Below are 24,616 nucleotides of genomic sequence, written 5' to 3' on the forward strand. Positions count from 1 at the left end.
ATACGATAGAGCAGATTCAACTCGCTGCGAAAAAGGAGCTGAAGGCCATCCCGAATGCCGAATTTTTCGAGTGTTTGCAAAACTGCGGTTATGATTCCTTAATCTGAGGCCCACTGAGAAACTGTACATATGACCCCGGCCGATTGTTTCGTTTCTCTTTCCCACAGGACCATTTAAATTTAAATACTTAAATTAAGGTATCAGGAAGGGGAGAAAGGGATGGGAAACACTTCTGAAATTGTAACCAAATCTTCAATGTTGAAATTCACCCCCATTTACCCTTCCTTAATAGCTTTATTTTTACTTTAAAATTATGTCCCTATGAAAAAGATGAATTAAACAGATCTTCCGGAGCAGCCTCTACAGTTTTTACCTCCGTACACCAATTTAGGTGACGAATCTCACTCACACACCCACACACTACAAAAGTTTGATCACTTTGCTAGAGGTCTGGTAAAGGGATGGCGAAGGGCTAGTGAAGCAATCGAGCTGTTGGTTGGGATTTTCCCGATTTCTTTTAGGCGTGTGTTCGCCGCTGCGATGGTATTGGTGTTCGGTGCAAAAATGTTCCAGGATACCTTTTTGTCGGGGTAGTTTGTAAATCCTTATCTTGTTTCGTTGTTCCCAGGCGACCTGTCTGATTGGAATAATGAGCTGCAAGGTTGTTTAGCCACAGTGCAACACAGTGTTCCCCATGTGTGTGTTCCGAGTGTTCTCCACTTCCGAGCGGCGTTTGTTTTGCGGCGTTTGTAAACGCCAAGTTGCCGAAAGCAAAACTCCCGAATCCATATTGGACGCGTACCAGACAACCACCCCCTAGGGTGCTTCACGCTGTTGTTGTTGCTGCTGTTGGTGTGGCTTGTGCTGAAGGTGTGAGGTAAGGCGCAAAAATGGGTGTTTTGTGCGGTGCCGTTCTATTCATCGTGTCGTTTGTGCGTTGCAGCAGTTCCAGACCAGCAGGACGCTGCAGGCTTGCTCCTGCCGAGAACGCGGCGGGTGGGTGGCGGCTGCTGCAGGGGCGTTGTTTGGTAACTGCATCGTAATCGCAGGTAGCAACTGAAACGCCCATCAACTGGCCGATCGTCCATCAAATGGCACCACACGCTCATCCTTCCAGTTCCGGCAGGTCCGTGGTCTTCCGTGGTCAGTAGCTTCAAACCACCAACCAGGAGGAGGGTGGGAAGGCAATAACTCTCTTGCGCGTGGATACACAGCGCCACCACTACAGAAGCAGCAGAAACACCCGTAACCCCGGTCTGCATGTCCCGGCCAAGAGCGATGGACACGGAACGCACCTGTGGGTCACTGCGAAACCGATCACCGATTCCGGGCCATCCGGCGGGCTGCCTGGATGACGGTGAGCTCGAGCAGTGTATGGCCGAGCTGGACATCTTCGATGATCCGCTCGGCGAAGAACGGTTGGTCCGGAAGCCACACTTTCTCGACTACGACAACAACCCACCGGCCGAGCTGGTGCTGGTGGAACGGCGCCACTGTCATGCCCTATCGATCTACTCAGCGTTACCACCACCGCCTCCACTGGAGGACCACCATCCGTCACCCGGTCGTGATGATACCGTCGTGGCAACCGTCGCAGACGCGATGCTAGAGGGTGTCGAGCGTTCGTTGGTTAGCGGTAGTGTCCCACTAGCAGCGCTGCCAATGAATGCTTCCTGTGGTACCGTGCCGGGCATGAATGCGAGCCGCCGTTCCGACTCACCATTCGGTGGAACGTGGCCACTGAAAGAGCGACAACATGGTGGCGGTACGGTCGGGAACCGCATACACCAGAAGCCGCTGGCGCCGGCATACATGGACGAACCGTTGGCCGGGCTCGAGGTGGGTCCGAAGATGGAGTGCGTTTACTCGCTGCTCGCCATGCTCGGTTCACCGAACGTGCCCGAGATGGCCAGCAAGTTTCTCGAGCTGTCGCGCAACGACGAGAAGTGTACGGCACTCCGGCGAGCCGGCTGCGTACCGGTGCTGGTGCACATCGTGCACAACGATCCGAACGAGCAGGCACGCCGGAACGCACGGCTCGCTCTCATCAACGTGATCCGGGCGAACGGCGAGGGGACAGCGGCCCGCCGTGAACTCAAGGTACTCCGCCTGGTGGACCATCTGATCGATTATACCGAAACACTGAAGGAACAGCAGCAGCAGCAACTGAATCATTCGGATTCAGGGTCGGCTGTACCAGCACGAGCGACCGGCACGGGCGAACAGGAACGTCGTCCGATACAGGCGATCTGTACGCTGGCAAAAATCAGCTACGACGAGGACCACCGGAGAGCAATGTGCCAGTTCGGGGCGCTGCAAACCATCGCCACACTCATCCAACTCGATCACCAGTTGGGCCACGGTAGTGCTAGTAACACGGCTGCCACCACTGAAGCACCGCCATCCGCGACCGATTCCACCAGCTCCAGCAGCAACAGCATGTACATCGAGCTACGGCGCTACGCCAGCATGGTATTGACAAACCTTACCTTCGGCCAGGGTAACAACAAAGCGTTGCTGTGCGCGAACCGCGAGTTTATGCGAGCGCTCGTCGCCCAGTTGGCACGCCCCGAGCTCGTCCAGGTGACGGCATCCGTGCTACGTAATCTCTCTTGGCGGGCCGATGCGGTGACGAAGAAAACGCTCGCCGAGATCGGCACGGTGCGCATCCTTACCGAGGCTGCGATGCGCTGCACCGTCGAGAACACGCTCAAGTCCATCCTGTCCGCGCTGTGGAACCTGTCGAACCACTGCGCCCACAACCGGGCCCACATCTGCGAGGTCGACGGTGCGATCGAATTCCTCGCCGGGCTGCTGACGTACGATGCACCGAGCAAGACGATGGCAATCGTCGAGAATGCCGGCGGGATTCTTCGCAACATCTCGAACCACATCGCGCACAGCGAACGCTACCGTCAGGTGCTGCGCAGCCGGAACTGCCTGAAGGTGCTACTCGGTCAGCTCAAGTCACCCAGCCTGACGGTGGTCAGCAATGCGTGCGGAACGCTCGGCAACCTGTCGGCCGGCAGTGCCGAGGATCAGCAGTTTTTGCGCGACAATGGCGCCATACCGATGCTGCGCTCGCTCATCTACAGCAAGCACAACATCATCTCCAACGGTTCCCGGCTCGCGCTGCGCAACCTGCAGCATCAAGTGAGGCCAACGAACGAACTGGTACCAACGCTCGCAACAGCAGCGACCAGCGGTGACAACCACGATCGGCCAGCTTCCGGCAGCACAGCGGCGGCGGTAGCAGCAGCAGTTACAGGGACTACAGCAACAGCAGAAGGAACAGCAGCAACAGCAGCAGCAGGAGCAGCAACCATCGTCGAGGGAAAGGGGCTACCTTGTCTTAACGTGCGGCGCCAGCGAGCGATGGAGCAGGAGCAGCGAGAGTGTGCATACTACGGCATGAAGAAGGGCGCGGCTGGTGCTGCTGCTGCTGCCGCTGCTGGTGTGAAGGAGGAGCAGAGCATCGCTGAAAAGCGCGCGTTGGGAGAACACGATGAGGACGAGGAGGAGGAGGAGGAGGATCCATGTCTCGGATCGGATCGGCGATCGGAGGAGGAAGACGATGACGATGAGAGCGATATGATCGGATCGGAGCGAGAACCAGAGACCGAGGAGGAGCAGCCAATCAACTACGGGCTGTCAGAGGTGCTGAATCTCAATCAGCAATCGTCGTCCAGCTACGACTACCAGGAGACGGACATCGACCAGCTGACCGACTACTCGCTACGCTACGCCGAAAATCAGTTCGATTCCGACGAGGCCAAAGAGCGGGAGGAAGCGATGGAAGAGGAGGACGAGGAGAACGTCGGTGGTGGTGCACAAACGTCGTACCGACGAGCCGGTGGCCATGCCGTGCCGATCGGCATGCTGATCCCGGAGGATTCGGTTAAGTGCTACTACACCGAGGGTACACCGCAGATCATCTCGAGCGCCACCTCGATGAGTGACCTACGGTCGGCGGCGACTCCCGCCAAATCGGCTGCACCGGTCACCCCGGTCACCGTGTCCACCGCTACCGCACCGACATCCGTTCCAAAATCGAAACCCATCCCGATAGCGATGCAGCGCGCCTGTGGTGGTGGCACTGTGTTGGTGGTTGTCGCTAATGACACCGGTGATATGGCTACCGACGAGTCTGCCGGGCGCCGTTCGTTCGTCCGATCGTCGGGCGGTGTGATCGACCGGGTCGGTGAGGATTTGGGGTGTAACACACCGGACAAACCGTACAACTACTGCGAGGAAGGAACGCCCGACTTCAGCCGCGATGCCTCCCTCAGTCTGGTCGATCTGGTGGCCGAGAGTAAGGGCGTCTTGACGGTGATCGGTACCGTCGATGCATCGAATCCCGGTGCCCTAGATCTTGGACCACCACCGAGCACCATCCCAGCGATACCGGGTGATGGCATCGGTGGCGTGCAGCAGGTAACCGAGGAAGCGGTGGGCGGCACAGACACCAGCGGTGTACCGTGCGGTTCCGGATCGGTGGCCGAATCGGTCGGTGCCGGTCCAGGTGTCAAGTCCGTGTCTTTCCTCAACACGGCCGACGAAACACCGCTGATGTTCTCGCGCACCAGCTCGATGGGGTCGCTATCGAGCGCGGAACCGGCCTGTACCGATGACAAGAGCTCGATCGTGAGCGAATTCAGCCGGCTGGCATCGGGTGTGATCTCACCGTCCGAGCTACCGGACTCTCCCACCCAAACCATCGCCCACTCGCCCCGGAGCTCCCGGTGTCCTGGGCCAGCACTACTGGATGAACTGGCGGCCCACCCACCGGAGGCCATCAATCCGTTGACAACCGTGGCGTCAGTTGTAGGGCCTGCTGTTGGTACAGGTGGTGGTAACGGTGGCAGTGGCATTGAACAGGCTCCACGCCACACGTCGAGCGTTCCGATGGTGAGCACCTTCGCCGATTCGACGACCGTCACCTTCCAGGTGGAACACACACCGGCCCTGTTTTCCTGCGCGACCAGCCTGAGCAACTTGAGCATCGAGGATGAGCAGGAGGCGGGGCAGCAGACCGGCGTTCCGGTACTGTCACCGGAACTGTCCAATCCACTCTGCCCACCCACCACCATCCCAGCGTTACCGGTGGCACCGTTTGGATGCGATACGCGCAAGAAGAAGGAATGCGACGCTGCATCGGAAGGGGACTCGGATGAGGGTGCCGACGATGAGTTGCTCGCATCGTGCATCAGCATTGGTATGAGCAGTGTGGTGGCACGAAAGTCTCACCCGGGCGTTCCATTCGGTATCACAGGATCAAAAGGGACACAGCAGCAGCAGCAGCAGCAGCACCATGAGAGCGAGCTAAAGCTACGGGGCCGCCAGCCTAGTGGCGGGCAGCGGCGTAACCAAGACACGGACTCCGATGATAGTAGTTCGGCGGGTGAGACGGCCGACCAAAGCGATCTGCTGCTGGAGGAGTGTATCCGGAGTGGAATGCTCAAGCCGAAGCAGATGCCAACCGGATCACCGATGCACCGTGGTGGTGGTGGCCTCCGGGTGCAGCTGCTGGAGAAGGAGCATCCGATTGGAATGATGCGTCCACTGCCACTACCGGTGCTGCCCAACGATGAGTGCAATCGCTACCAGCTGGAGGACAGTCCCTGCAACTTCTCGATGATATCGGGGCTCTCCGAGTTAACGGTGGGCTCCGATGCCGGTATACCGAACGATGGCGAAAGGTAGGAAGCACCATCACTTCAACACCTCATACCTACCTGCTTTCATTTCTTGTCTTCCCTGTTGCAGGCTTGCGCACCATCGTCGGGAAAACGATTCGCTAAGCTCGCTCTCGCTCGAATCCGACAACGATGACCACCTGCTGGACGAAGCGATTGCTGCCGGTATCGGATCGAAGCAACAGAATCGCAAGACCGGAACCACGGGGCCACCCTACCACTTCCCGGGAGCTTCCCATGATCAGCCGACGGCTGGTAATCCGTCGTACGTCGCTTCCGAGACACTTCCCGTGGCCCGCCCGATTGTGACCGGTCAGGAGGTAAAGGCGGAGGTGGAGCAGATGGAAAGGGAACTACTGCCACTGCCACCGGAGCAGTCAAACGCCGGAAATGCCGATGACGATGGCGACTCGATCGATTCCATCGACTCGATTTTCGCAAACGATCCGGCCAACGATTCGCTGCTGGATCAGGCGATTGAGTCGGGCATGAAGGGGGCTTGCATGATGACCGAGCTTGGCCCCATCACCGGGTACGAGTTTCAGGCTGGCATGCTGTACGGTACCGCTGGCACCGGTGTCGGTGCCACTGGTGAAAATAACCACAACCAGCACCACGATCCGGATCCACCGGAAAGTATCTCGGAACCGCACGAAAACGACTACGAGCTGCTAACCGAGTGCATCTACGCCGGCATGCAGCGAAAGGGTACGCAAGGACGGACCGGGGTGACCGTATCGTCGGACTCATCCTCCGTCGGCCCCGTACCGGTTCACAGCCGTCCGACGCGTCCACGGCCGCCTGCCGAGCTGCCGCTGCTGCTCTCTGGTCGACACACTCACGCTGAGCGGCTGTCAAAAAACGTGCAAACTACGCCTGTGATGTCATCGGTTGCCGGTGCCGAATGCGAATCATCAGCAGGCGTAGTAGCAGGGCTCCGCGCAAAACTCCCGCCAACCAGCTCCAACGCAATCGACACATCGGCGGTGGCGACGGTTGCAGAGAGGGAACCGACAGTGAGACCACCGTGCAGCACGAACATTCCGGCTCCAACGCACCGCCATCAGCAGCAGCAGCATTCGCAACGACAGCAACAGTTGCTGCTACCGCAATCATTCGCCATCAACAGCGTCAATACCGCCGCCATCACCACCACTACCACCACCACCACCACCACCACCACCACCAGCACCATCATCCACAACTACTACAGCAATCAACACTGCACCAGCCTCATCAGCAGCAGCAGCAGCAGCAACGGCGCCGTGCCCGGCATCGACACCAGTCTGCCAGTGGCGACCATGAGCAGAGAATCAACGAACGCTCGCTTCAATCAGCAGCAGCGACCGAAGCAACTGCAGCAACCGAGCACCGCCTCCGGCATCGCTGGCACCTACGACAGGCACGCGGCCGAAGCGGGTCTCGGGGTGTCGGCGAAGATGACGACGACAATGGTGGTCCGAGGCGATCTACACTCCTGCTGGGCGGAATGTTCTTCGCCGGCAGCGAATGGGTGTGAGCAGTCAACGGTGGTGGTGGTGGCTGCTGCCGCTGCCGCCGTGTCTCCTGCTGCAATCGAAAAGCACAAGGACCCGGAATTAATGCTGCAATCTGTTGAGCGGCTAACAGAGCGGCTCGTAGCGCACACGGAGTACTTCCGCACGGATCACATGGTGGAGCTGGTGGTAGGGGATCGGACGGATGATGCACACCGATCCATTGACACGCCCACGGATGAAACGACCGGCCATAGCGACAGTAAACCGATCCGCGTTCCAACAGCAACCGGGAAGGTAATATCAATCCACATTGTATTGTATTTTTTCATCATTCATTCACTCACACACTTTATCTCCCTTCCTTTCTCTAGGATATCGGCAACAATCGTAGTGGCCCACTTCTCATGAAACAATCGAAGCCACTTGGTACTTCCTCATCGATCGCGAACACAGTCCCAGTCAAACATCGGTCAATCCCGGTTCCGTATAGTGGTCGAGGCACGGTTGCCCTTTCCTCGCAACCGAAACTGAAGGCACCTGCAGCGACACAACGATCGGCGGTCGGTCAGGACAAGCCGGTCTATCGAACTACCGCCACTAGGCAGCAGCAGGCCCACGCAACGGTACCAAGCCATAAGCTAAAGCCAACCGTGGGCCCAGAAGCAGGTAAGAGGCGTCTGAACGGTATCCCAACCAGTGGCAGCAACGGTACGCTAGCGACGAGACCAACGAGCGGGACCGCTTCCGGTGGGTCCGTGACCGGCCTGAAAGGTAGCCGAAAGTCGGGCATCCCGGGTAGCCCTTTGGCAACATCGGCGCCTCCGCACCACACCAACAGCAAGCTGTTTCGCCCACCAACCTTTCCAGGCGAAGCTGGATTGAAAAGTGGCAAAACAGTGTCGTCCCCCTCGCTGACCCTGCACCACAAAACCGGGCGATCATCGGGCGCTACACCGGGCGAACTCGGTAAGCGTAGGCTGGTCGGAGGGGTCGGGGAAAAGTCTCGCACTACGCACGGTGGTGCACCGTGCGAGAAAACGAAAAGCAAACTAGCAGCAGGCTCACCAGCGGCAGCAGCCACGGCAAAAATGGCGTCTGCAGCAGAGAATGGCATCCAACCGGCGGCTGTGAAGGCCACCAAAGCCCGTCAGCGCACCTTCGTGTGCGACCGGCCCACGCCAATCGGCAACGGTCCGCACATTCCCGTTTCGTCCTGGGCCCTCAAGCGGAGCGGTTTGGTTGGCCAGAGCGCAACCGGCAGTAGTGGCGGCGGTTCGCCACCAGAGCTGGAGGTGGTGTGCCACCAACCGGAGGGGCAGCAACCGCTCGAACAATCGCCGCTGGTTACCGAACGGATCCCGAAGATGTCACTCCCGATATACGGCAACTTTTGACGCTCCCGATACTCGGATTGACCCAATCGATCAACGTAATGCGCGCAAATTCTAGTGATTAGTAGCTAATTTATTACTCTAGCCTCAACCTCCAGCAGTTCGAAAAAAAGAAGAAGAAGAAAGCAAGTCCCATCTAGTATATCTATTACTTTATATGACAAAGAAAACTGATCATCAAGATTTAACGTTAAGGAGCGTAATATAACCACAAGTTTTAGGATAATGTAACCTATCAGCTAGGAGATGCCACGCCGGAGCGGATGGTCAACAGCCATCGGTTTTTTTTTCTTACCATTTTCTTTCTGGTTTGTGCAAGTTTGGCTCTCTTTGATCGCTTTGCTGCCAGGACACCCATCAGTATCCCAACGCCATCGTTGGCGTATATTCTGCTTGATTCTGCTGCATTTGAAAAACCAGCTTCAGAGAAATGTCGGCATAGATTGATGAAAGGCTTGCTAAATATAAGAAATCCCAGGAACTCCGTTTGTGTAGTACTTACTTTGGGTTACTCGCAATGATAACAATGGTATCCTAAACCAAGCTATTACTAGCGCAGTGGTATGTATAGCATTGGATAATACAAAAAAAAATAAATCCGACAGCAAAACTAATACGCAAACTCGCGCAGTAGCTATCTTGGGACGCCTGGTGGCTCTTGGAGATGATGCACAGATCCGGACGATCGGAATCCTTGTGAAACGGCGTAGCATTGTTGAGCGCAGTTACACAATATGGTTCTCACATTTGGACACGTCCTTTCACAATACGAATAAATCCGACGTCGCTGCCATTGTGCAGTAGTATTCGTTGAAACGGCTTCTTTTTTTATTTTTACAATATAACATACATGGCTCGGCAGGACGCACAGCTCCGTCAAAGAAGAGATTGAGGAACACCCCATGATCAGTTCATCGCCGTCGGGATCGTTCCGTACGATCAGCTGCTCCCCGTCCAGATCGTGCGTTACTGGGGGTGCATCGAGAAATTTTCCTCTCGTTAAGATGCACCGCTTGGTGGTCGCTTCGCTCGGGCCCTTTTTTTACTGACTGAAATTTAACTCCTCGCCTCGTCCTCATTTCTCCTGCTCCGTATACTCTAAAAGCTATAATCCTCCGCACAGCACGACCTACCTAACGTCCGGCACACTCTACTTGCGGTACCACATCTGCAGGGTCTTCATGCGCTTCACCTTCTTCTGTAGCTGCAGCACACCGTATAGCAGTGCTTCGGCGGTGGGCGGACAGCCGGGCACGTAGATGTCGACCGGGATGATGCGGTCGCAGCCGCGCACGACTGAGTACGAATAGTGATAGTAGCCGCCCCCGTTGGCGCAGCTGCCCATCGAAATGACCCAGCGCGGTTCCGGCATCTGGTCGTACACCTTGCGCAGGGCCGGTGCCATCTTGTTGGTCAGCGTACCGGCCACAATGATGACGTCGGCCTGGCGGGGCGACGCACGGAACACGACGCCGAATCGATCCATATCGTAGCGCGGTGCGGCAATGTGCATCATCTCGACGGCGCAGCACGCCAGCCCAAACGTCAGCGGCCAGATCGAGCCCTTGCGGCCCCAGTTGAGCACGTCGTCCAGGCGGGCCACCGTCCAGTCGGCCCAGCTCGATTGCTTCGTGCCGAACGGCGAGTACGGCAGCTTCTCCGGCTTATCCTTCTCCACCACCGGGAGGGTGGCCTTCGAGCGGACCGGCGGCAGCACCTGCACGCCACCATTCACCGCGGGCAGGCACAGGGCCCTCGACAGCATCGGGCGCATAGCCAACATAGCGACGCACAGACTAGCAGCAGAACGCAAAACTCCCTATAGAGGAATAGGTGGATCCCAGGAACACCCGGGTGGATTAAACCAGATTAGCAACGGTGGACGGCCGAGGTGCTAGGACTATCAAGCATCCCCTCCCCTCCGTCCGTTCCTTCGTACACTTACCTTTTGCAATGCAGAACCACCTCCAAAAACCAGCAATTCCTACCAACAGCGGGCAAAGGAGTCGGTCGGTCGGTCGGTCGGGATTATTCGCAAATGTTTTTACATAAGATGCCCCCGAAGCAACCCAAGGTAAGTGCAGTTTGAGCGCCCACCAGCACCAGCCAAGGTGTGTGTATCGCATCGCAAAAAGGGGGCAAAAATTGTTGAATAAGCGTAGCATAGAATCAGTCGCCATCCGCCAGTGCAGGATTATAGTTAGATTGTCCCGTTGCTAAAAACGGTTCTTAATTATTTGCAAAACATTCGCGTGGATGCGCGTATTTGCCGAATTCCTTGGCGTGCCGCGGGGTCGACGCGCGGTGTGACGGTTGCCCACAGACTGCCCGAAATAAGCGCTGGACTTTTGATGCACCGCTCGATCAAACACCGCTCGACACTGGCCGCTGCTGCTCGAATGTGGAGTCGAGCCGTTTTGCTGGATTAAAACCACCGTGTGTGTATGTGTAGCGTGCGTGCGTCCGTGTGTGACTTCGTAAAAGTGTCGTGCCAGGGTCTAGGGAGGCCAGGGAAAGCTGCTGCTTCATTCGTTATTTTCAAGGTGCAAGGAATAAGGTAAGCGAAAACACACACCCGAAGGTCTCCAAACATTGTGATCCGTGATCGGGTTGCATCAGCCAACGCAGGAGTAACAGCGGGTTTGCTGCTGCTGCTTCCGTATCGCCGTCATTTCGCAACGACGACGTTCTCGGGGCACGGGTTATCCGTTTACGGTTCCGTGGCGCGGCAATCGGCCGCGGGGAAAAACGCAACGTCGAGCGTGTTCTGTGTGTGTACATTGTTCTGGCCACCGCGATTGGAAGGAATAAGTCTCCCCGTCTCCTCTGCCGAAAGGGCGCTCCGTCTCGCTGCTGTTTGCGGGGCGCCTGTACCTCCTGCGCTTTGTGCAGCAGGCGCTGGCGGAAGCGACAAAACGCAAACCGCAGCTCTCTAGGGGTATGGGGCACGATCATGGCAGCCAGTAATAAGCATCTCTACAGGCCTGGCCTCGGAACGGTTCTTTTTGTGTCGGCATCGGTCGCGGTGTGTCGTTGTTCGCGAATTTCGCGTGATGTTCGCGGATGCAGGGGGCGCGCGCGCTACACTGGTCGCTCGCTCGAGACAAAGTATAGCTATCCCGCACCAGAACCACCCCGGGCCCAGAGGATGATGTCGAGCGATGATGGCCGTGGTGCAACGGCGCAGCAAGACACAACAGGACCTGTCCTGTCTGAATCTGTCATTGAGCGTGCACAGCTCGTGATGTGCGTGTTGGTTTATCGAAAAAAGGAGAGGAAGATGGTGATGATCAAGAGGGGAGGGTTGGAGAGGGCAACGCATTAAAAACGGATTTTCACTTTTCACTCTCACCGCTGCTACCACCGTCGTCATCGTCGCTTGCAAGACGTGCCCTGGTGTCTTGCAATGAAAACTATGTTTGTGCATGTGCGCGCGCGTGTGTGTGTGTACATTCGTGTATGTGCTTTTCTCCATCTGTGGCGCGGGCAACCAACAATCAGCTACATCAGTCTTCTTTTGTGATTTACTGATTTCGGTTTTTCTTTTCTCCTTTGTATTTCTATCTGCCCTGCCCTGCCTATGTACGTGTGTTTATGCTGCGTTCGCTTTCTTTTGTTCTGGTGTCAACTCTTCGCTGGTGGCGCAGAGAAAAGGCAAGCAAGACGATCCTTACAGGAGGCATACAACGTAGACGAAATACCTAAAACACAGCAAGGACATGGACGTGTCGGAGCGTGAGCTGGTGAGCGAATGGCGCCAGTTGTTCAGCTTGCAGCGACTGACTGCTGACACCATCATCGATTACTTGCGGCAAACCGCACGAACCCTAGCACAGCCCCAGAATCAGTATGTCGCACCGACAGAGGAAGCAGTCTTCGCACATGGTAAGCCCGTAACACATCGCCACCTTCCCTCCTAACCACCACGCCCTCTCTTGCAGAACCGTACTGGATCGACGAGCAGCTGTTCAAGAACAAGGTGCAGCACGTCCTGGAGTCATTCATCTGCCCGGACGAGCCGGACAAGTACCTGGAGCATCTGAAATCAACAGACAACGTTTCATCCGTGTGCGGCCGGGTGTTCAAGATCGGCGAACCGACCTACAGCTGCCGTGAATGCAGTAAGTGCACGGGGCACGGCCACCTTCCGATATGAGTCAGCTTTTTGGGTTCCGATTCTGATTTGACTCATCTGGATTTCATTTGGGTACCAGGCATGGATGGCACATGTGTGCTCTGCTCGTCGTGCTTCAAGAAGTCCTCTCATCGGGAACATAAATACAAAATGGCGACCTCGGGCGGTGGTGGATGTTGCGATTGCGGCGACCCCGAAGCCTGGAAGAAGGATCCGGTGTGCGATGATCACAATGTAAGTGACGTGCGTGAATTAGCGTGATATGCGCGTCCAAGCATGGTATATTATTTTCCTTTTTGACAAACATAAATCACATTCAAACCGGCGTAGCAATCCCGTGCGGAGCAGGATGCGGCGAATCGTGAGGCAACGCCACTGCCCGAGCCGATCCAACAACGATGCAAGCTCGTATTTCGTGCCATTCTGGACCACTGTATGCGCGTGCTGCAGGTACACGGCGATTTCAGCATGACCGGGCTGGACGACGACGAAAACACCCACTGCACCATACTCTACAACGATGAAACGCACACGTTCGAACAGGTGAGCGGTAGTGCACTGATCGCACTACGGGCAGCAATTGCAGCAGAACATAAATTTACCCTCCTTCTATTCCTCCCGTTGCGCCGGACGTCCCACAGGTTATCCAGACTCTAACGTCGATTGTGAAGTGTTCGCAGAAGGACGCCGTCGCGTACGTGACGAGTATCGATCGCGATGGGCGGGCCGTCGTCAAGTGTGCCCAGTTCGATGTATGCTGCAAGCTGAAGGATGATATCGAGAGCAAGGCCATACGGTCGTCGATGGGCACTAAGCCTTCGCCGCTCAAAGTGACGGTGCTGCACCGCGATGAGGTAGCCTGTCAGCACCTCGCCATGCAAATCCTGAACTGGTAAGCCCTGGCACCCCTGCATTATCATCATCAGCGCGCTGACAGCTAATGAAAATGTCATTCAATTTGTGTGTGTGTGTATGTGTGTGTGTTTGTCTACGTTAACAGGATGCAGGACTTCCTAACGATCCACAGTACGTTCCGCGCCATTCTTGTGGAAGAATTTAATTTCCCGTCGACGTCCTATCTGCGCCTGATCATGATCAACGACCATAAGCTGTGGAAGTCGGCACGCACCTGCTGGCACCGGCTGCTCATCGCCGGAATGCTGATGGAATACGAACACAAGAAGGAGCTCGCGATCGCCTTCACGCGCCTGTACACCTCGCTGATGCAGGACTTTATCCGCGACGACCACTACCATTCGTTCTCGATCGTGTCACTGAGCGTACAGCTGTTCACTGTACCCTCGATCGCGCACTATCTGATCGCGCACGAGTCGGCCTTCTTCAAGCTGATGCACACGTTCAGCACCGAGGCGATCGATCGGCATGTCAAGCATAATATGCTCCAGTTTCCCAAAAACACGTCCTCGATGAACGTGTTTAAGCGGGCCGCTTACATCCTGGTCGATCTAAAGTATCTGCTCAATTTCCCGCCCGAGGAGAGCAGCTGGACGCAGGAACTGCGCGGTGGCTTCCTGCACGGTGTTCAGATTCTGATTCGGCTGCTCAAGTGTATGCAGGGCATGGACTCGGCGACACGCCAGATCGGGCAACATATGGAGTACGAGCCGGAATGGGAGACCGCCTTCACACTGCACCTGAAGCTGTCGCACATGATCACGCTCGTGCTCGAGTGGTGCGCCACCGATCGGATCGTGCTGGTGAAGGTGTACCGGATGCTGCTAACCGCGCTTACGGAGGCGAAGTTTAACGTACAGTCGAGCGGTGTCGTGATGCGCGAGGTGGCTGATCACAGTGTCGCCTGTTTCGCGTACGACGTTTCGCAAATGCCGGTATCGGTACACCTGCCACTTACGCGCCTCTTCGCGGGCCTCTATCTGGAGATGGAGCGCTACGGGCTCACGTACGACACGATTGCGCCGAACATTCCCGAGCGCCCGACACCAGAGCAGATCATCGAGCCAGTGCTGTGCGCCCGCACCATGATGTCGCAGGTGTTTGCCAATATGTGGCGTCGGAATGGGTACGCGCTGCTGAATCAGCTGTACTTCTACCGCAGTGTCAAGTGCCGGTACGAGATGCTCGATCGGGACATCGTAATCCTGCAGATCGGTGCCTCGCTGATCGAGGCGAACGAATTTTTGATCCACGTGCTGAACAAGTTCAAGCTGCTGCACTGGCTGGCCAACGATCAGCCGGAGACACCGCGCCGACTTTCCGAGTCCACGATGGAGGAGGATCACGTGCGCCAGACAATGTTGATGGCAGACGAGGTGCTCGAGCTGCTCATCATGATTGTTAGCGAGCGGTACGTGCCAGGGGTCGGTGCGGTCACCGACAATGATCGCATCAAGAAGGAGGTCGTGCAGCAACTGTGCATTAATCCGTTATCGCATTCCGAGCTTACTCGGGCCGTTAGCGAGGAGAAGTACAGCGAGACGGCCATCGAAACGGTGTTCGAGGAAGTGGCCGTTTTCGAGCGACCGACGGCAGCGGACAAGAAGGGTGTCTATCGCCTCAAGCCGGAGTATTACAGCTGGTACAACCTCTTCTTTTACCACTACTCCAAGGAGGAGAAGTCCAAATCGGAGGAGATGCAGCGCAATCGGCGCAAGGAGCAGAATGAGCTGGTCTGCTGTCCACCCCCCGTTCTGCCGAAACTAACCCAGCCGTTCAGGTAACTTGTGTCGAAAACACACACAATTGCACACGAAAAAATAAAACTCACTTTCTCGTTTCTGTTCCGCCACACAGCATCATACCGAACCTGCTGCAATGCGACGTGATGCTAGAAATCATGAATGTGGTGCTGACGCGCGCTCAAGACCTGAAGTCCATCACGTTCTCCGAGGGTCATCTGCAACGGGTAGGCAAACAGCGATATTCTTCTATCTAGTAAAGGTCCTCAAATGTTGTTCATTACTTTTATTTAAATATGTTCGACCGATAGATTCTGCACCTTATTGGACACGCCATTCAGGAGGAGGAAACCGGATACTATCCGTATCTGAAGTTTGGTGAGCGGTGCCGTAAGATCAACTTGCTGGGCAAACTCGAAGAATTGGTTCGAAGTCCGCGGGTAAGCTTGGAAGTCGTTTTGGACTTGTTTCCTCGAGATTAATCAAACATTTCGGATTGCAAATTCAGGTTGAATCGCAACGCGATTTGCTGCAGTGGGTTATCCAGCGTTACAAACAGCTGGACGGAAACCAGACCAGCGAGGCATCGAACACAAAGGCCAGCCAGGAGGAAGGCGGTGGTACACCTTCCGCCGAAGCCGAGCAAATCGAAAAGCAGCTGCGAGCGAAAATGGTGGCCGAGCGGCGCGCCAAGGCGATGAAAGATATGATGAAGATGCAGCAAAAGTTTTGGGACTCGCAAGCAGCCGAGTTTGAGCGCGAGTGCGCGCAGGCGACCGTGTCGGCCGACGACGATCAGCCGCAAGAGCAAAAAATGGACTGGATGCCATCCACCTCCACCGCAACCTCAACCGCAACCTCAACCGCAACCGCAACCGCAACCGGACAGCAATCAATCGGTGGCGACCCAGACGCCGTACTAGCGCCGACTGGTGAAGTGAAGGTGGTTCCCAGCACTCCCGTCTGCATGGGCCCGAACCGCTGGACGGAGCGTGTGGCCGAGGGAAAGGTTGACATACGGCACACCTGTATCCTCTGCTCGGAGGATTCAATACTGGAAGCGCGTTCGACCAACTGTCTGGTGTATGCCGCGTTCGTGCAACCGTCCTCCGTTCTGTCGCGCTACCAGCACGTAAACGAGGAGGGCAAGCTCGAGTACATCGAAGCAGACATCCATCCGTCGCCACACATCACTACCTGTGGGCACGTAATGCACGCGAACTGTTTCGAGAAGTACTTCAGCAACGAGGTGATGAAGGAGAACCGGCGCCCGTACCGCAATCGTACTCCGGTGTTGTTCGATGTGGAGAAACACGAGTTCCTGTGCCCGCTGTGTCGCTTTCTCAGCAACTGTCTGATTCCGCTCATCCCACCGCTCGACTCGGTTCGCTGCATCCCGGGTGGCCTGAAGGATCCGGCGCTGCACGAGGCCCAACGCCGGGTACCGGAGCAGTTCGACTTCCCGACTTGGTACGCCTTCATGTCAGACTTTCTCGACCTGATGGCGGAACAGCAACTCACGGATGAACCAACCAAACCGTCGGTGACACCGACCCCGCCCCAGCAGCCCAGACGGCGCCCCGGTCGCTCGGCCGAGCTCGAACATGATGATTTGACGATCTATCCAGATTTTTCCGACGATGACGTGCTAATGGAAGGTGAAGCTGGAGAACCGCCAGCCGGCGAAGGAGACGGCGATGACGATGACGGTGAACCGTCGGTTGCACCATCGACCGGTGTGTTTGCGGACGATTTCTCACCCGCCACTGGTAACATCTTTGCCGATTACGGGATGGATGAACCGGAAGGGGACGGGAAGCTGCCGACCAACCACTACGATACGATATACGGTGACATCCCGTGGTTCGAACTGGCGCGGGAACCACTCCGTACAGCCGTGCTGGCCAAACTGGAAGAGCGCCATCCGACCATCCAGCTTACGCCGGCACACTGGACCAACGCACTAGAGCTGCCCCGGGCGTGCATCAGCACACACGTCTCGGAGTATCTGCGCAAGCTGAGCTGTACTGTCGGCGAGCTGATAACGCTACCGCCGCTGACGAAACATTTCAAGGACGAGCTGGCCGTGTGGATGTCGTGCTCGTACACAATCAAATCGCTCGAGATGCTGCTGCGTGTGATGGAGCGCCCGCTGGGGTCCGAGCTATCGATCCGCCACTCGAGCTGTCTGCGCGGTCTGGTGCGAGTCTCGTGCGTACTTAGCTCGCAGGTTATGAGCATCGGCTTCCAGCCCAGCCTAATCACCTACATGCTGGACATTTATGAGCGCCTGTTCGGTCGCAAACCGTCACAGTCGTTCCTGGACTGGGACCTGTTTGGAATTCTGAATACCTGCCTGTTCATGACGCATCGCGTGCTGTTCTACTCGCTGCTGGACGGACAGGTGCCGCGCGGCAACATTATCGATCAGTCCATCGTGCAGGCGGTGTTCCTGATCAACGTGCTGCGCACCCTCGTCACCTCAACGTGCAGTTCGGATGACTCGGAGCCAATGTCGGACCCGGATGTGATACCGTCGACGATGGAAGTCGAGGAAAGCGAAGAGAATCTGCAGGCCATACGGAATCTTGCGGCAATGTACCGCCAGTACAATCTGTACTATGATCCGACTGTTGCCAGCAATGGTTCTGCCGCCGCCGCCGCCGCTGCCTCGACAGAAGAAGACATGAAGAAGGCTGGGAAAGACGGAGAGTGCACTGCCTGGGAGCGTAAGTTGGCTGCGCGTCTGCTGCGTGACATTCGGATCCGCAGCCAGACACTACTTCGCTGTTGCTGTCTGCTATTCCACGGTATCACAGACATCGAGCTGCCCAAGTGTAACGACGAGGTAGAGCACGATTTCTCGCTTATGGTCACGTACCTTGGCATCGAGTCGAACCCGTTGCGCTTCTTCGACACGCCAAGCCCCGCGTACGCCTTTCTCCGCCGAGTGGCCGACTGCAACGTGGCACAGATTCACCGTATGCGGCAGGCACGCGAGATGCAGCTGCTGACCGGTTCGTTGTTCCGCGCCGAACCCATCGTGCGGCAGCTGATTGACCTACCGGACGACTACAGTGAGCTGATCAATAGCATCTCGAACTACACCTGCCCGAACAACATCCGGGACGATTCGCGCAACCCGACCATGTGCCTGGTCTGCGGTGAAGTGCTGTGTTCGCAGGGCTTCTGTTGCCAAAAGGAGCTGGGCAAGAGCTCGGTTGGATCGTGCACGTACCACTCGCATGTGTGCGGTGCCGGCATCGGTATCTTTCTGCGCGTGCGCGAAGCCGAGGTTCTCATTCTCGGCATCCACAAGGGCTGCCTAATGCCGGCCCCTTACCTGGATGCGTACAGCGAGACGGATCAGGGACTGCGCCGTGGTAACCCGTTGCGGCTGTGCCGGGAGCACTACCGGAAGCTGCATCTCATGTGGCTCAGCCACGGTTTGCACGAAGAGATCACTCGACGCAACGAGGCACAGCAAACCATCTTCCCCACACAGTGGCAGAATCTGTAAGACACGGAGGTGGAGCAGGTTGAAGCCACCCACAGGCTGGTTGCGGAGCGGAGCGGTGCAAACATTAAGCACTGAGGCAAAATGAAACTGTTTTAGTTGTATTTTGTTTGAGTGTGTTGGCGTATGCCCTGTAGAGACGAGCCGCTACGAAGGAGCCAGACCACTTCGCAACTAGCATGTGGATGACTTGCGCAGCGCACAGGTGCATCACAGACAAACACATTACAGCGCCCCTAGCAGACAGCGAGAATTTCCCGAGAAAAGAGAATTGAGAATGTCAAAGGACAAAATTTGTATGGGAAATTCTCGCTGTCGCTCTAGAAGCTCTGTTAGACAAGCAACCCCAATTTTCTATCCGCCCCAACTAACGACGACGACGTGTCGCGTATAGCTAAACATGTGATTGCGGTTCGAGAAGATTGAATGAAGGCAATGGTAGAGAATAGGTGATAGGTGTCATAACTGAACACAAGCACATAACTGAACATTTGGACAGTAGCACAGTGAGAAACAGAAAAAGAGAAAGGTAGCGCTGAAGTGGAGCCCCCGTAAACACACTCCCATAATTGGTGCGTTGCCGATTTGCTTCCTAGAGTGTGCCGCAATCGAAGGCCCTCCTGATTTGGGGCAATGGAGGATTTCGTAAGAGAATTTCAAATCCAATCACCCATCACAGCGCCCTTTGCTTCACTATATTCATTGCCAGGCTCTACGCAATGGTTATTCCTATTTTACGTTTTAATTCGTTTGTTCGTTTGTTCATTCTCATATTTTACTCATCCAAAGCGACGTTGAAAACTGTAAGAAGAGAGTGTGGGAAATGGAATTGCTGGCTGCTGTCCCAAAACGGTTAACCAAAAGCGATGGTTTCGCTGTTGCCAGTGATGCTTTGGTGGTTGCTCTGTCCATTTGTTTCGTTTCCATCTCTCTTTTAGCTAGCTTACACTGGTTGGTTTTGAAACAACGCAGAAGAACTTGTACAGTTGGTTCTTGTTTTCTTTTTCTTTAAGTTTTTTTTTGTTTTTGTTTGTAGTATGTAGATGAAAAACATCTTCCTTGCATAAGATGAAGCTAAAGGAAGTTAGCAATGCAAGCAACAGAATTAGGTTGCCCTGTAGAACTGTGGAATCGATGGCATTGAGGAATGGAGAATGGTATGAAGTAGAAACAATGAAGCTGGAAAGCAGGCACAACAAAATAGAAGATTACTGGGAGTGGCTGTAATGCGGAGAAGAGTAGGAAGCTCTCAGGATAAGACGAGCACTGTAAGATGGTCTCTAGACAGGCAAGCCGTATATATACGCAAGCTAAGCGTATGAGACCATCTAAGAGGAAGACAGCTGGCGTGGAGGAGCAAAAACGCGTGTGCTCGCGCTCGCCGTTCCCTTCCAGTTTATTATCTACTTCGATAGTTTGTTGTTCGGAGTACACGCGAATAGAATTTTGTTAAGTGAAGTCAAGGCGTTATAAACCTATATATCTAGCCAAAGGAAGAGAAGCGGAAACACGGGCCCGATCGCTCGCATCGCTCAAGTACGGCGTAGAAGCACTAGCAGCAGGAGCAGCAGCAGCGGCAGCGGCGCATGCTTGTGATTTGGCTGCCAAATGAGGAAAAAGTGTAAAATGGCCCATTAGAACTGAAATTTGGAAAATGATTAGTTTAGCGGATCAATGGGATCAGGAGCTCTGGTGCAACTATTTCGTCGCACACGACATCGAGGGCAGCTATAGAGGAAATTGCCCAAACTCCCCACCCCCATCCAACATCACAATTTTGAAGCGTGACCCTTTGACACCGCGTGCACAGAGACGGACCATCACCACCCACTGACCCGCTTATCGTTCCTTTAATTTTTCCTTACTTAGTCCCTAGTATTAATCTCTTTTTTGTTGGTTTGAACTCAATAAGGCGCAGACGTTATCCCGAAACCGAAATAACAATGATATTTACATGTGCGATACAACAACAAAAATATACCAATGCGAGGGCGCGCCTGAACTAACTGCTAATGTGAATTTTCCTTTAATAAAGTGCTAGAACCTCGACCTAGAGAGGAAGAGAGAACAAGAGAAAGGAAGAGACATTGCATGGTTGTTGAGCTCGGTAAGGATAACGCATTTTATTATTCCGGGCGCATTTTAGCTTCAGATCTTCCTGATATCTTGCGGTGACGGTACGAAACGCCAAAAATCCACAGCTATATCCACGCTACGGTGACGGTGGAACTTGTACGATGAAGAGAGATTGTAGCGCAGCTCGGCCACAACTGATGCTTTTATGCCCCATTCGGCCGCCTTCCGAGTTATATGATCTCTACAAGTGTGAACGTGAATGACAAAAGTTCGTGTGAGCGAGTCCTACTACGCAACGTGGAGAGGATGATAGCGACGTTATTGATGCGCTTCGCACAGCATTTGGGCATTGTGTTCTTGCCAGGTAAGTGTAGAGGGCATTAGCTAGTCAAAATATCGCCGATCTGCAAAGTCATCTGGATCATCTCTCAGAGTGGGTAAGGCACTTAGGTGTTGAGTTCGCTCCAGAGAAGTCGCAAATGGTAATTTTCTCCTTTTTTAGCAAAACCGAGAATAATATCCAGAAGGGAGTGTACGATCCTAAAATCCACCTCTTCATTTATGGCAGAAGTATTTACCTTGCAAATGATTTCAAGTAACTAGGAGTGTGGTTTGATAGTAGGCTGCGTTGGAAGAAACATATCAACTACCTACTCTTGAAATGCTCCAAAAGACTAAATTTTCTGCGGAGTATAACGGGCTTCTCGTGGGGGGCACACCCCTCCGACTTGATCGCGTTATATAAAACAACCATCCGATAGGTCATGGAGTATGATAGCTTCTGTTTTTTTCTGGGCGCCCAAATTTCTTATGAGGAGGCTAGTTGCTGGCCAGCTACTAGTAGCAGCGTTCTCCCAGAATCCTACAGCGATTTTTTGTTAGTAGATGCCTCGTTGAGGGAGGAAATCAAGGAGATACCAGATGATTTTCGCACAGCGATTATACCTGGTATCTTCCAACAAAAGTATGGCCAGATTCCCCCTCTAACTGCTTTTTCACCGACGGTTCCTCTTCGGGTGATTCCGTAGGCTGTGGTGTGTACAACACGGCGTACAAAGTCTACTACAACCTCGAAAAGCCTTGCTCTATTTTTATTGCGGAGCTCGCTGCTATCTTTTGCGCTCTGCTGCTGGCGAGCGGAAGGCCTTCTGGGCACTACCTTCATCTGCACAGATAGCCTCAGCTCTGCACAGAACTCTGAAGTCAGAGAAGGCCTTTAAAAGTGTTCATTTTTTCGTAAAACAAATAGTGGAGCTCCTTGAGCTCCATGTTTCAACAAGATTTCCGTATTTCGCTCGTCTGGGACAAGAACTCACTGCGGACAAAAACGAGAAGTTTATGTTGTACATGTTTTCTCTCTTTAGCCGTAACCGTTGGCACCACGTTGGAGAACCGGTTCCGAAGGCACCAGAGGAGAGCACCATCAGGGAGTAGAAGACCGGCGCCAGAGTGCCTCTGCGCGTGTGACCCCACCATCATTGTCATCAAACACTAATGTCCTCTCCCTGTCCACTCCACAGATTGAACAAGCGACGAATACTACGACATTGGGGCATGACCAAGTAGCGCAGCGGCGAACGGCCACTAAATGGAACCACAGCCAATGGGAATGAGCCACTGAAATTTCCCCCATCGCTCGTGTTCGAGCGCACTTAGCAGATCGCCTGGCCAGCTGCTCTGGCTTTAACCCATAACTAGGCTTAAGATAGGTTTAAACACCTAGCCCTTCCACCCCCCCCCCCCCCCCCCCACGGCTTAGTCCGTAAGGTATCAGCAAAAAAAAAGTGTAGAGGCCATAGATAGATTCGAATGGTTTCGAATTCCGGAAAGATTCGCGGTGCGTTCTGCCATTTCATTACAGAGAATGTCTATGCAAGAGTGAGTGTGGAGGGTATATTCAGATTTTAATAGGTTGGAATTGAGAAAAGATTAACGATGAATTCGCTGTTTTCGTTACGGAAAGCGTGAATACAAGTGTAAGCACGCATGCATGGCGCCTATATATACCTGGTGGAGGTTTTATGCATCGAGTAGACGGCACCACGGGCCAGCTCAAGACCGGTGCGCAGAAAAACCATGTCGATTCCGGCATTCCGTTTCGTGCCAAAGGGTGGATTCATCAGTACCGTATCGAAGCTAGAATTCCCGTACAGGCCCTTGATCTGCAGTACATCTGCCTGCACGCAATCAACGTTGTACAGATTGAACTCATCGCAGTTGTTCTGGAAAGCCTGAAAATGGACGGGCCCGATAAATGTGTGTGTGTGTGCTATGAGAGAGAAAAAAATAGTCCATGCATATACCTTTACGGCATCCGTGTCGATTTCTGATCCAACTACCAGAGCAGCACCGAGCATTGCAGCACCAATCGAAAGCATACCAGTCCCGCAGCCGAGATCTAGAACCGTCCGACCCTCCAGGTCACCGTACTTGGTTTGCACCGCGTACAACGCCTGGCTAGCGATATGCGATGGGGTGATGTACTGCTCCAGCGACACTTTCGGCGAGTCGAAATCGTCCACTCCCTGCAGATACTCTTCAAGGGTTTTTAGCTTAATACAGGCCATCCTCCTGTAACCGACCGAGGTACTGTCCTGCGGCAACCCCACTTCCGATGGATAGCTCCGTCTGTGCTCAGGTTTTCGATGGACTGTTGAAAGAGTTGGCCGGTGGGTTTTCGTATCGCGGCAGCACGGGCAGGATGCAGTTACCGAACACGGAGTCTTGCGGTATGAAGGACCCGAACGATTGGGTGATCGCCTGATTCCAGACAGCTTTTGCAACGGCGTTCACGCACCCGTCGGTGGCCAGTGGTGCTCCGGCGTTATTGGCTGCGTACTGCATTGTTATCACGAAGCAAAGGAAGGACACAATTGAATGCAGATACTTTCCTTCACGGCACGACAAGGACTAGGCCGGCCGATGCGTAGTTATGCGGGTATTTACCTGTGGACCGGAGAACACCGATGACGGTGTGTACAGGTTGGCAAATCCGGCCGAGGTCGAGTTGCCACCCTTCTGCAGCAGCTGCTTTTTTATTTGAATGTCTTCCAGAATTTTTTTCGTCAAGTCTGAAAAGAATCCGAAACTCAGCCGAACTCAAATGTTACACAGTGCCGGAACCTCTTACCCTGATTTGCACCGGATGGTGGAAAAGCCATCACACGGTTCGCGTCTTCAGGATGCTATAGGCCAGCGGTGTGGTGTGGCCGACGGTATCGCACAGTGGAGTGAAATGGCTTTGGAAATGGGTAAATCTGATTAGCGGATGTACTTTGGTCGTTATTTAGTCGAAAACGATGCGGCATCCAAAAGTGCAGTGGAAGTGAAATCGGGAGACACCGTTCGGTTCGATGTGTCTCGTATTGCTTTCGCAACGGACGAGGTATACCAGGCGATCGTGGGCTGCCTCGCACGATGCCGAAGGCCTCCTTTAGATTTCCATTTGATTTAAATTCTACACAGTCCGCTCTTACCTGTGGGCACGTACGGTAGCGCAAGCGAGGGTTTTGTTCAAAGTGCTACGCTTCGGTTTTGTTGCCTATTGGAACCTGGACCAGACCTTTTGACAGTAAAAACCGTGGCAGCTGTCAGCCGTCATCTGTCAGCGGTGCTGGTGGGGGTGTTTTGAGAATTTTCTGCCGG

General features: G+C 54.5%; 5 protein-coding genes across 10 annotated transcripts; 2 read left to right on the forward strand and 3 right to left on the reverse strand.

Moving 5' to 3' along the window:
* Positions 1-488: 488 nt before the first annotated feature.
* On the forward strand, positions 489-9,067 carry LOC126579574 (uncharacterized). 3 transcript variants are annotated; one of them, XM_050242987.1, is made up of 5 exons: positions 489-543; positions 629-877; positions 944-5,699; positions 5,767-7,489; positions 7,567-9,067. In XM_050242987.1, exons 3-5 carry the CDS (start codon positions 1,261-1,263, stop codon positions 8,587-8,589), a joined length of 7,185 nt encoding a protein of 2,394 aa, XP_050098944.1. In that variant the 5' UTR covers positions 489-543; positions 629-877; positions 944-1,260; the 3' UTR covers positions 8,590-9,067. The 3 variants fall into 3 exon arrangements, with proteins under 3 accessions (XP_050098944.1, XP_050098943.1, XP_050098946.1); XM_050242986.1 differs by having other exon boundaries at positions 543-877; XM_050242989.1 differs by lacking the exon at positions 489-543 and having other exon boundaries at positions 826-877; positions 947-5,699.
* Positions 9,068-9,392: 325 nt separating this feature from the next.
* Positions 9,393-10,677, reverse strand: LOC126579585 (NADH-quinone oxidoreductase subunit B 2-like). The gene is made up of 2 exons (XM_050243016.1): positions 10,532-10,677; positions 9,393-10,405 (listed from the first exon to the last, which is right to left on the reverse strand). The coding sequence occupies exon 2, from the start codon at positions 10,367-10,369 to the stop codon at positions 9,737-9,739; it is 633 nt and encodes a 210-aa protein (XP_050098973.1). The 5' UTR covers positions 10,370-10,405; positions 10,532-10,677; the 3' UTR covers positions 9,393-9,736.
* A 357-nt stretch (positions 10,678-11,034) lies between these two features.
* On the forward strand, positions 11,035-20,908 carry LOC126579575 (E3 ubiquitin-protein ligase UBR1). 4 transcript variants are annotated; one of them, XM_050242991.1, is made up of 10 exons: positions 11,035-11,143; positions 12,234-12,471; positions 12,528-12,707; positions 12,801-12,955; positions 13,052-13,264; positions 13,363-13,613; positions 13,722-15,416; positions 15,494-15,605; positions 15,690-15,818; positions 15,887-20,908. In XM_050242991.1, the coding sequence occupies exons 2-10, from the start codon at positions 12,306-12,308 to the stop codon at positions 18,896-18,898; spliced, it is 5,913 nt and encodes a 1,970-aa protein (XP_050098948.1). In that variant the 5' UTR covers positions 11,035-11,143; positions 12,234-12,305; the 3' UTR covers positions 18,899-20,908. The 4 variants fall into 4 exon arrangements, with proteins under 4 accessions (XP_050098948.1, XP_050098947.1, XP_050098950.1 ...); XM_050242990.1 differs by lacking the exon at positions 11,035-11,143 and adding an exon at positions 11,372-11,524; XM_050242993.1 differs by lacking the exon at positions 11,035-11,143 and adding an exon at positions 11,812-11,832.
* Positions 20,909-20,999: 91 nt separating this feature from the next.
* On the reverse strand, positions 21,000-23,538 carry LOC126579584 (rRNA N6-adenosine-methyltransferase Mettl5). Its single transcript, XM_050243014.1, has 3 exons — positions 23,275-23,538; positions 22,979-23,202; positions 21,000-21,212 (listed from the first exon to the last, which is right to left on the reverse strand). The coding sequence occupies exons 1-3, from the start codon at positions 23,536-23,538 to the stop codon at positions 21,044-21,046; spliced, it is 657 nt and encodes a 218-aa protein (XP_050098971.1). The 3' UTR covers positions 21,000-21,043.
* Positions 23,539-23,605: 67 nt separating this feature from the next.
* On the reverse strand, positions 23,606-24,565 carry LOC126579586 (SOSS complex subunit C homolog). Its single transcript, XM_050243017.1, has 4 exons — positions 24,448-24,565; positions 24,102-24,210; positions 23,918-24,042; positions 23,606-23,809 (listed from the first exon to the last, which is right to left on the reverse strand). The coding sequence occupies exons 2-4, from the start codon at positions 24,130-24,132 to the stop codon at positions 23,606-23,608; spliced, it is 360 nt and encodes a 119-aa protein (XP_050098974.1). The 5' UTR covers positions 24,133-24,210; positions 24,448-24,565.
* Between the last annotated feature and the right edge of the window lie 51 nt (positions 24,566-24,616).

The sequence above is a fragment of the Anopheles aquasalis genome, chromosome Y, assembly GCF_943734665.1.
Source record: "Anopheles aquasalis chromosome Y, idAnoAquaMG_Q_19, whole genome shotgun sequence".
NCBI lineage: Eukaryota > Metazoa > Arthropoda > Insecta > Diptera > Culicidae > Anopheles > Anopheles aquasalis.

Coding starts and splice junctions, on each gene's coding strand:
- LOC126579574 (XM_050242987.1), top strand. CDS start 1,261: ATGTCCCGGCCAAGAGCGATGGACACGGAACGCACCTGTGGGTCACTG. Junction 5,700..5,766: donor ATACCGAACGATGGCGAAAG/GTAGGAAGCACC, acceptor TCCCTGTTGCAG/GCTTGCGCACCATCGTCGGG. Junction 7,490..7,566: donor TTCCAACAGCAACCGGGAAG/GTAATATCAATC, acceptor TCCTTTCTCTAG/GATATCGGCAACAATCGTAG.
- LOC126579585 (XM_050243016.1), bottom strand. CDS start 10,369: ATGTTGGCTATGCGCCCGATGCTGTCGAGGGCCCTGTGCCTGCCCGCG.
- LOC126579575 (XM_050242991.1), top strand. CDS start 12,306: ATGGACGTGTCGGAGCGTGAGCTGGTGAGCGAATGGCGCCAGTTGTTC. Junction 12,708..12,800: donor CTACAGCTGCCGTGAATGCA/GTAAGTGCACGG, acceptor TTTGGGTACCAG/GCATGGATGGCACATGTGTG. Junction 13,265..13,362: donor AAACGCACACGTTCGAACAG/GTGAGCGGTAGT, acceptor GACGTCCCACAG/GTTATCCAGACTCTAACGTC.
- LOC126579584 (XM_050243014.1), bottom strand. CDS start 23,538: ATGGCCTGTATTAAGCTAAAAACCCTTGAAGAGTATCTGCAGGGAGTG. Junction 23,203..23,274: donor TCGACACGGATGCCGTAAAG/GTATATGCATGG, acceptor GTCCATTTTCAG/GCTTTCCAGAACAACTGCGA. Junction 21,213..22,978: donor ATGCATAAAACCTCCACCAG/GTATATATAGGC, acceptor TCACACTTGTAG/AGATCATATAACTCGGAAGG.
- LOC126579586 (XM_050243017.1), bottom strand. CDS start 24,132: ATGGCTTTTCCACCATCCGGTGCAAATCAGG. Junction 24,043..24,101: donor ACCATCCGGTGCAAATCAGG/GTAAGAGGTTCC, acceptor GATTCTTTTCAG/ACTTGACGAAAAAAATTCTG. Junction 23,810..23,917: donor CGGTGTTCTCCGGTCCACAG/GTAAATACCCGC, acceptor ATAACAATGCAG/TACGCAGCCAATAACGCCGG.